At 48.7% G+C, this 10,502-nt stretch overlaps 1 protein-coding gene across 1 annotated transcript in view; it reads right to left on the bottom strand.

Moving 5' to 3' along the window:
- Window positions 1–4,644: 4,644 nt before the first annotated feature.
- Window positions 4,645–10,502, bottom strand: part of LOC112247728 (guanine nucleotide-binding protein G(olf) subunit alpha-like) — an 84,763-nt gene continuing 78,905 nt past the window's right edge. The window contains exons 9-11 of the mRNA XM_042329198.1: window positions 9,270–9,407; window positions 5,442–5,556; window positions 4,645–5,209 (exon numbers count right to left, since the gene is read on the bottom strand). Coding sequence (XP_042185132.1) covers window positions 5,063–5,209; window positions 5,442–5,556; window positions 9,270–9,407 — 400 coding nt within the window. The 3' untranslated portion in view covers window positions 4,645–5,062. The remainder of the gene's footprint in view (window positions 5,210–5,441; window positions 5,557–9,269; window positions 9,408–10,502) is intronic.

Below are 10,502 nucleotides of genomic sequence, written 5' to 3'. Positions count from 1 at the left end.
ACTACAGTATTAACTGGTCAGTCTGTGTCATGGTGTTCCTAATGTTTTGAACAGTCAATGGAGACTACAGTATTAACTGGTCAGTCTGTGTCATGGTGTTCCTAATGTTTTGAACAGTCAATGGAGACTACAGTATTACCTGGTCAGTCTGTGTTCATAATGTTTTGTCCCCTCAGTGCATGTTTGTAATGTATAAATATTTTACCATATACAGGTATGTATACCGACCGTACACCTCCTAGGTACACACATAATTAAACATATATACTTTGTACATATATATTTATATATACCTGTACATCCCATGTATAAAAGGTAACACACACCAACTTTACAAGTACACACTCGCTCTCCTTCATCATCATCTTCATCATCATCATTCACACACGTACAGATTCTCAGACATACATTCAAAGTGTTGGGCTTCTATTATTAAAAAAAACAGTGTTTTCTTTAAAAAAGCTGTTGGAAGAATCACCAACCCCCCTCCCACCTCAAAACAGGGAAAAGGCATGTGGCTTGTGGTAGCCTACTTGGTACCCAAATGGTAACCTACTTCCTGTGTAGTGCTATAGGGCCCCTATGGGCCCTGGTCAAAAGTATGTAGGGTATAGGCTACCGACAGGGTTGGGTTCAATTACAGTGCCCGACAGGGTTCAATTACAGTGCCCGACAGGGTTCAATTACAGTGCCCGACAGGGTTCAATTACAGTGCCCGATAGGCTGGCGGCAGGTAGACACGTTGTTAAGAGCGTTGGACTAATAACCGAAAGGTTGCTAGATCGAATCCCTGAGCTGACAAGGTAAAAATCTGTCGTTCTGCCCCTGAACAAGACAGTTAACCCACTGTTCCTAGGCCGTCATTGAAAATAAGAATTTGTTCTTTAAACTAACTTACCTAGTTAAATAAAGGTTAAATAAAAAACAGGGTTCAATTACAGTGCCAACAGGCTGCCAACAGGTACGCAAGTCATGGCGTTCATTCGCTACGTCTCAACTTCTCCTCGCAGGTTGGTGGCTCATTTGCATAATATATTCAGGGTTCTATTTTTTATTTGTTTTGCTAAACAGCATTTCCTTTTTATTATAAAGCAGAAACTCTGTAAAGAGAAGGGGGTCTCTACAACACCACAGTCAGAGAGTCGCCTCACCAGTCTGATCTGTCACCGCAGTCAGAGAGTCGCCTCACCAGTCTGATCTGTCACCGCAGTCAGAGAGTCGCCTCACCAGTCTGATCTGTCACCACAGTCAGAGAGTCGCCTCACCAGTCTGATCTGTCGTCTCACCAGTCTGATCTCACCAGTCTGTCTCTCACCAGTCTGATCTGTCGCTTCACCAGTCTGATCTGTCACCTCAGTCAGAGAGTCGCCTCACTAGTCTGATATGTCGTCTCACCAGTCTGATCTGTCACTGCAGTCAGAGAGTCGTCTCACCAGTCTGATCTGTCGTCTCACCAGTCTGATCTGTCGTCTCACCAGTCTGATCTGTCGTCTCACCAGTCTGATCTGTCGCTTCACCAGTCTGATCTGTCACCGCAGTCAGAGAGTCGCCTCACCAGTCTGATCTGTCGTCTCACCAGTCTGATCTGTTGTCTCACCAGTCTGATCTGTCACTTCACCAGTCTGATCTGTCACCTCAGTCAGAGAGTCGCCTCACCAGTCTGATATGTCGTCACACCAGTCTGATCTGTCACCTCAGTCAGAGAGTCGTCTCACCAGTCTGATCTGTCGTCTCACCAGTCTGATATGTCACTTCACCAGTCTGATCTGTCGTCTCACCAGTTTGATCTGTCGTCTCACCAGTCTGATCTGTCGTCTCACCAGTCTGATCTGTCACCGCAGTCAGAGAGTCGTCTCACCAGTCTGATCTGTCGCCTCACCAGTCTGAACTGTCACCGCAGTCAGAGAGTCGTCTCACCAGTCTGATCTGTCGTCTCACCAGTCTGAACTGTCACCGCAGTCAGAGAGTCGTCTCACCAGTCTGAACTGTCACCGCAGTCAGAGAGTCGTCTCATCAGTCTGATCTGTCGCTTCACCAGTCTGATCTGTCACTGTAGTCAGAGAATCACCAGTCTCACCAGTCTGATCTGTCGTCTCACCAGTCTGATCTGTCACCGCAGTCGTCTCACCAGTCTGATCTGTCACCGCAGTCAGAGTCTCACCAGTCTGATCTGTCTCACCAGTCTGATCTGTCACCAGCAGTCAGAGAGTCGTCTCACCAGTCTGATCTGTCGCTCACCAGTCACCAGTCTGATCTGTCACCGCAGTCAGAGCCTCACCAGTCATCTCACCAGTCTGATCTGTCGTCTCACCAGTCTGATCTGTCACCCCTCTGTCTGTCTCCAGACCCCTCTGTCTGTCCCCAGCCCCTCTGTCTGTCTCCCAGCTCTGTCTGTCCCCAGCCCCTCTGTTTGTTTCCCCAGCCCCTCTGTACATTTTACAGTCTGTACAGGATAAATCCCCCCTCTGTCTGTCCCCAGCCCCTCTGTCTGTCTGTCCCCCTCTGTCCCCCCTCTGTCTGTCTGCCCCCCCTCTGTCTATCCCCCGCCCCTCTGTCTGTCTGCCCCTCTGTCTGTCTATCCCCTCTGTCTATCCCCCCCCTCTGTCTACCCCCCTCTGTCTATCCCCCTCTGTCTGTCTGTCTATCCCCCTCTGTCCCCCTCTGTCTACCCCCTCCCCCCCCCCCTCCCCCCGTCCCCCCTCTGTCTATCCCCCCGTCTATCCCCCCTCTGTCTATCCCCCCGTCCCCTCTGTCTGTCCCCAGCCCCTCTGTCTGTCTGTCTATCCCCCCCCCTCTGTCTGTCTCCCCCCTCTGTCTGTCCCCCCGCCCCTCCCGTCTATCCCCCCTCTGTCTGTCCCCTGCCCCCGTCTACCCCCCTACCCCCCCGTCTATCCCCCTCTGTCATAGATGTTCTAAGTCAAAACGATTGTTGTTGTTGCTGACAGACCAGTCAGTCAATGTGTCGGTTAGTTGTTCCTTCTAGGACGGCGTCACGCCAGGCACAAAGCAGTGACAGGAGATAACAGGGCTTAGTCCCATTCTTTTCTTCATTCATTAGTTTGTTCATCTGTTCATTCCATTATTTTCTTCCTGGCTCCCAGTTGTCCCCCTCCTCTCCTCTCCTCTCCTATCCCCCTCTGTCCTCCTCTCCTCCTCTCCCCCCCTCTCCTCTCCTCTCCTCTCCCCCCCCTCTGTCCTCTCCTCTCCTCTCCTCTCCTCTCCTCTCTCTCTCCTCTCCCTCCCCAGCCCCTCTCTGTCCCCCCTCTGTCCTCCCCTCCCTCCCTCCCTCCCTCCTCTCTCTCTCTCTTCCCCTGCTCTGTATCAGTCCTTTAGGGCCTCAAACAACAGGAGGCCTGAGTCCCTCCATCCCTCAGTTGACGTGGAACACTGGTACTGTGTAAGACAGAGTATTAAATATGGTGTTGATCCTTCCTCAACAACAACAGGAGGCCTGAGTCCCTCCATCCCTCAGTCGACGTGGAACACTGGTACTGTGTAAGACAGAGTATTAAATATGGTGTTGATCCTTCCTCAACAACAACAGGAGGCCTGAGTCCCTCCATCCCTCAGTCGACGTGGAACACTGGTACTGTGTAAGACACAGTATTAAATATGGTGTTGATCCTTCCTCAACAACAACAGGTATTTAACAACCTGTGCATTAAAGCAAAGTGCATCTTCATTCCATTCTTCTTCGTTTGTCTTCCTCCCTCCCTCCCTTCCTCCTCCCTCCCTCTCCTCCTCCCTCCCTCCCTCCCTCCCTTCCTCCTCCCCTCTCTCCCTCCCTCCCCTCCTCCTCCCTCTCTCCCTCTCCTCCCTCTCCTCCCCCCTCCCTCCCTCCCTCCCTCCCTCCTCCTCTCTCTCTTCCCCTGCTCCTCCTTTAGGGCCTCAAACAACAGGAGGCCTGAGTCCCTCCATCCCTCTCGTGGAACCCTAAGACCCTCAACAACAACCCTGAGTCCCTCCATCCCTCAGTCTGGAACACTGGTCCTGTGTAAGACTCCCTTCCTCCTCCCTCCCTCCTCCATCTGGAACACTGGTCTGTCAGAGTATTAAATATGGTGTTATCAGGCCTGAGTCCCTCCATCCCTTCAGGAAGTGATTAAGACAGAGTATTAAATATGGTGTTGATCCTTCCTCAACAACACAGGTATTTAACAACATTAAAGCAAACATTTTCTGTTCTTCCACGTTTGTCACCACCTCCCCTCCCATCCTAGCCAGTCACTCTCTCTTCAGTCAGTCAGTCCAGTCCACACACCACCACCTCCCACCTAGCCAGTCAGTCAGTCAGTCAGTCCAGTACACACCACCACCTCCCACCTAGCCAGTCAGTCAGTCCAGTCAGTCACACCACCACCTCCCACCTAGCCAGTCAGTCAGTCAGTCAGTCCAGTACACACCACCACCTCCCACCTAGCCAGTCAGTCAGTCAGTCAGTCCAGTACACACCACCACCTCCCACCTAGCCAGTCAGTCAGTCAGTCCAGTACACACCACCACCTCCCACCTAGCCAGCCAGCTAGCCTGTCAGTCAGTCAGTCCAGTACACACCACCCACCTAGCAAGCCAGCCAGTCAGCCATCCAGTCAGTCAGTCAGTCAGTCAGTCAGTCCAGTACACACCACCTCCCACCTAGCAAGCCAGCCAGCAAGTCAGTCAGTCAGTGATGTCACCTCAGTCAGTCTCCCAACAAGAGGAAAAGGATGTCACCTCAGTCAGTCTCCCAACAAGAGGAAGAGGATGTCACCTCAGTCAGTCTCCCAACAAGAGGAAGAGGATGACACCTCAGTCAGTCTCCCAACAAGAGAAAGAGGATGTCACCTCAAGTCAGTCTCCCAACAAGAGGAAGAGGATGTCACCTCAGTCAGTCTCCCAACAAGAGGAAGAGGATGACACCTCAGTCGTACTTAGTAGTCCCCATCAGGACAGAGGGACGGGACAGAGGGTGGGGTTAGGAAGGGGCAGGTCAGTTTTTTGGGGTCGAGGATACAAAATGGTTGAATAAAACCCCAGAAGGCTTGATGGGTGTGTGTGTGTGTTTGTCTGTCTGTCCATTCCTTCACAGGAGTTCGTACTGCCTCAGATGCATCCTCTGAATCATATCGCGACAGTCGTTGAAGACTCTCCTGATGTTCTCCGTGTCCACAGCACAGGTGAAGTGGGGGTAGCAGTAGTGTCTGCCATCTCCACTGGCTGTGCTGATCCTCTGAGGAGGGGAGAGGTGAGAGGGCGTGTTTGATTAGATTACATCAGGCCAGGGTTATCAACAAGAGTATTACAACAGGTGTTAAACAGGGAATTTTAAAGCTACAGTCTGTGATTGGTATATTACGTTAACGCTTGGACATTTTGAACAAAACGGCAGCCAATTTGTTTTTTTGTTTTTTTAAATCCCAGATTGTAGGTTTAAACATGAATTAGTAATACTGAATACTTACCAGGAACTCGTCTCGGATGAAAAACTTAGCTCTAGTCACTTTGGGGTCTTCACCAGGTTCACCAGGAGTTGCTATAGAACAGAGACAGACAGAAACACACTGCAGGTTCAAATGCCTGATAAAGAAAGAGAGGACATCCAATGAGTTCAAATAGAGCATGGTGTGGTATGGTGTGGTATGGTGTGGTATGGTATGGTGTGGTATGGTGTGGTATGGTGTGGTATGGTGTGGTATGGTGTAGTATGGTGTAGTATGGTGTAGTATGGTGTGGTATGGTGTAGTATGGTGTAGTATGGTGTGGTATGGTGTGGTATGGTGTAGTATGGTGTGGTATGGTGTAGTATGGTGTGGTATGGTGTAGTATGGTGTGGTATGGTGTAGTGAGCATGGTGTGGTATGGTGTAGTATGGTGTGGTATGGTGTAGTATGGTGTGGTATGGTGTAGTATGGTGTAGTGAGCATGGTGTGGTATGGTGTAGTATGGTGTGGTATGGTGTAGTGAGCATGGTGTGGTATGGTGTAGTATGGTGTGGTATGGTGTAGTGAGCATGGTGTGGTATGGTGTAGTATGGTGTGGTATGGTGTAGTATGGTGTGGTATGGTGTAGTATGGTGTGGTATGGTGTAGTATGGTGTGGTATGGTGTAGTGAGCATGGTGTGGTATGGTGTAGTGAGTGTGGTATGGTGTGGTATGGTGTAGTGAGCATGGTGTAGTATGGTGTAGTATGGTGTGGTGAGCATGGTGTGGTATGGTGTAGTGAGCATGGTGTAGTATGGTGTAGTATGGTGTGGTGAGCATGGTGTGGTATGGTGTAGTGAGCATGGTGTAGTATGGTGTAGTATGGTGTGGTGAGCATGGTGTGGTATGGTGTAGTGAGCATGGTGTAGTATGGTGTGGTATGGTGTAGTATGGTGTGGTATGGTGTAGTGAGCATGGTGTAGTATGGTGTAGTATGGTGTGGTGAGCATGGTGTGGTATGGTGTAGTATGGTGTAGTGAGCATGGTGTAGTATGGTGTGGTATGGTGTAGTATGGTGTGGTATGGTGTAGTATGGTGTGGTATGGTGTAGTGAGCATGGTGTGGTATGGTGTGGTATGGTGTAGTATGGTGTAGTATGGTGTGGTATGGTGTGGTATGGTGTAGTGAGCATGGTATGGTGTGGTATGGTGTAGTATGGTGTGGTGAGCATGGTGTAGTATGGTGTAGTGAGAATGGTGTAGTATGGTGTAGTATGGTGTGGTGAGCATGGTGTAGTATGGTGTGGTGAGCATGGTGTAGTATGGTGTAGTATGGTGTAGTGAGCATGGTGTAGTATGGTGTAGTGAGTATGGTGGGGTGTGGTATGGTGTAGTATGGTGTAGTGAGTATGGTGTGGTGTGGTATGGTGTAGTATGGTGTAGTGAGCATGGTGTGGTATGGTGTAGTGAGCATGGTGTGGTATGGTGTAGTATGGTGTAGTATGGTGTAGTGAGCATGGTGTGGTATGGTGTGGTGTAGTGAGCATGGTGTGGTGTAGTGAGCATGGGTTAATGTGGTGTGGGATGGTGTGGGTTAATGTGATGTGGTGTGGGATGGTGTGGGTTAATGTGATGAGGATGGTGTGGGTTAATGTGGTGTGGGATGGTGTGGGTTAATGGTGTGGGTTAATGTGGTGTGGGATGGTGTGGGTTAATGTGATGTGGTGTGGGAAAGTGTCGCTTAATGTGGTGTGGGATGGTGTGGGTTAATGTGGTGTGGGATGGTGTGGGTTAATGTGATGTGGTGTGGGATAGTGTGGGTTAATGTGGTGTGGGATGGTGTGGGTTAATGTGGTGTGGGATAATGTGGTGTGGGATGGTGTGGGTTAATGTGGTGTGGTGTGGGATGGTGTGGGTTAATGTGGTGTGGTGTGGGATGGTGTGGGTTAATGTGATGTGGAATGGTGTGGGTTAATGTGATGTGGGTTAATGTGGGTTAATGTGGTGTGGGTTAATGTGGTGTGGGATGGTGTGGGTTAATGTGATGTGGTGTGGGATGGTGTGGGTTAATGTGATGTGGTGTGGGTTAATGTGGTGTGGGATGGTGTGGGTTAATGTGATGTGGTGTGGGATGGTGTGGGTTAATGTGGTGTGGGATGGTGTGGGCTAATGTGATATGGTCTGGGTTAATGTGTGTGGTGTGGGATGGTGTGGGTTAATGTGGTGTGGGATGGTGTTAGTTAATGTGATGTGGTGTGGGATGGTGTGGGTAAATGTGATGTGGTGTGGGATGGTGTGGGCTAATGTGATATGGTCTGGGTTAATGTGGTGTGGTGTGGGATGGTGTGGGCTAATGTGATATGGTCTGGGTTAATGTGGTGTGGTGTGGGATGGTGTGGGTTAATGTGGTGTGGGATGGTGTTAGTTAATGTGATGTGGTGTGGGATGGTGTGGGTAAATGTGATGTGGTGTGGGATGGTGTGGGCTAATGTGATATGGTCTGGGTTAATGTGGTGTGGTGTGGGATGGTGTGGGTTAATGTGATATGGTGTGGGTTAATGTGGTGTGGTGTGGGATGGTGTGGGTTAATGTGGTGTGGGATGGTGTGGGCTAATGTGATATGGTCTGGGTTAATGTGGTGTGGTGTGGGATGGTGTGGTGTGGGATGGTGTGGGCTAATGTGATATGGTGTGGGTTAATGTGGTGTGGTGTGGGATGGTGTGGGTTAATGTGGTGTGGGATGGTGTTTGTTTATGTGATGTGGTGTGGTGTGGGTTAATGTGATGTGGTGTGGGATGGTGTGGGTTAATGTGGTGTGGTGTGGGTTAATGTGGTGTGGGATAATGTGGTGTGGTGTGGGATGGTGTGGGTTAATGTGGTGTGGGATGGTGTGGGTTAATGTGGTGTGGGATGGTGTGGGTTAATGTGATGTGGTGTGGGATGGTGTGGGTTAATGTGGTGTGGTGTGGGTTAATGTGGTGTGGGATGGTGTGGGTTAATGTGATGTGGTGTGGGATGGTGTGGGTTAATGTGATGTGGTGTGGGATGGTGTGGGTTATTGTGGTGTGGGATGGTGTGGGTTAATGTGGTGTGGGATGGTGTGGGTTAATGTGATGTGGTGTGGGATGGTGTGGGTTAATGTGGTGTGGTGTGGGTTAATGTGGTGTGGGATGGTGTGGGTTAATGTGATGTGGTGTGGGATGGTGTGGGTTAATGTGATGTGGTGTGGGATGGTGTGGGATGGTGTGGGTTAATGTGGTGTGGTGTGGGTTAATGTGGTGTGGTGTGGGTTAATGTGGTGTGGTGTGGGTTAATGTGGTGTGGGATGGTGTGGGTAAATGTGGTGTGGGATGGTGTGGGTTAATGTGATGTGGTGTGGGATGGTGTGGGATTAATGTGGTGTGGGATGGTGTGGGTTAATGTGGTGTGGGATGGTGTGGGTTAATGTGGTGTGGGATGGTGTGGGTTAATGTGGTGTGGGATGGTGTGGGTTAATGTGGTGTGGGATGGTGTGGGTTAATGTGGTGTGGGATGGTGTGGGTTAATGTGGTGTGGGATGGTGTGGGTTAATGTGGTGTGGGATGGTGTGGGTTAATGTGGTGTGGGATGGTGTGGGTTAATGTGATGTGGTGTGGGATGGTGTGGGTTAATGTGGTGTGGGATGGTGTGGGTTAATGTGGTGTGGGATGGGTTAATGTGGTGTGGGATGGTGTGGGTTAATGTGATGTGGTGTGGGATGGTGTGGGTAAATGTGGTGTGGGATGGTGTGGGTTAATGTGGTGTGGGATGGTGTGGGTTAATGTGATGTGGTGTGGGATGGTGTGGGTAAATGTGGTGTGGGATGGTGTGGGTTAATGTGGTGTGGTGAACTGCCTACCTTCATTGGGTAAGATGTAGCGGGCATATTCAGGGAAGTAGTTTTCGATGTTGGATTTTCCAGCCAATACCTTCTCAGCCAACATGTCCTGCTTGTTCAGAAATAATATGACCGATATAGTGGGTAACCATCTGGAGATTAACAACAAACAAACAAACATTAAAAAATGTCAGGTCCAGGATAAAGACTTGACTGTGTGATTAAAATATACAGTACCAGTCAAAAGTTTGGACACACCGACTCATTCCAGGGTTTTTCTTTATTTTTACTATTTTCTACACTGTAGGATAATAGTGAAGACATCGAAACTATGAAATAACACATACGGAATCATGTAGTAACCAAAAAAAGTGTTCAACAAATCAAAATATATTTTATATTTGAGATTCTCTCAACCAGCTTCATGAGGTAGTCACCTGGAATGCATTTCAATTAACAATTAATTTAGGCTGCAATTTCTGAGGCTGGTAACTCTAATGAACTTATCCTCTGCAGCAGAGGTAACTCTGGGTCTTCCTTTCCTGTGGTGGTCCTCATGAGAGCCAGTTTCATCATAGTGCTTGATGGTTTTTGCGACTGCACTTGAAGAAACTTTCAAAATTCTTGAAAAGTTCTTGAAATGTTCCATATAGATGAACCTTAATCTCTTAAAGTAATGATGGACTGTCGTTTCTCTGTTCTTGCCGTAATAGGAACTTGGTATTTTTTTGTTGTTGCATGATTAAGTTGTTTACATTTTTACATATAAGAACATTCAAAACAAAAATGAGAAGATATTAGACAACAATATAACAAAGTGACAATAACCTTACAAGACAACAGACAAGTGTAAAATGCAATAAAATAAAAAATATATATATACAAGTCATAATAAAAGAACGAATGAGACACCTGCCGTAGGTAGTGTAATAAAATCACAAAATCATTTTAGACCCAAGCCACCCCCTGTACCCAGATTTTGAACTACTCCTCTCTGGGCGCAGGTATAGGGCACCCCTCAGCAGGAAAAATAGAACTAGACAGTAATTTGTGCCAGGTGTGAAATCCCTCCTAAATAGCTCAGGCTAATGTTCCTATCCACCCAGTAAGGCCAGCAGGCTAATGTTCCTATAGACTCAGTAAGGCCAGCAGGCTAATGTTCCTATCGACCCAGTAAGGCCAGCAGGCTAATGTTCCTATCCACTCAGTAAGGCCAGCAGGCTAATGTTCCTATCCACTCAGTAAGG

This window comes from Oncorhynchus tshawytscha, linkage group LG10 (assembly GCF_018296145.1).
Source record: "Oncorhynchus tshawytscha isolate Ot180627B linkage group LG10, Otsh_v2.0, whole genome shotgun sequence".
Lineage (NCBI taxonomy): Eukaryota > Metazoa > Chordata > Actinopteri > Salmoniformes > Salmonidae > Oncorhynchus > Oncorhynchus tshawytscha.
This window is presented reverse-complemented; position numbering and strand designations above follow the sequence as displayed.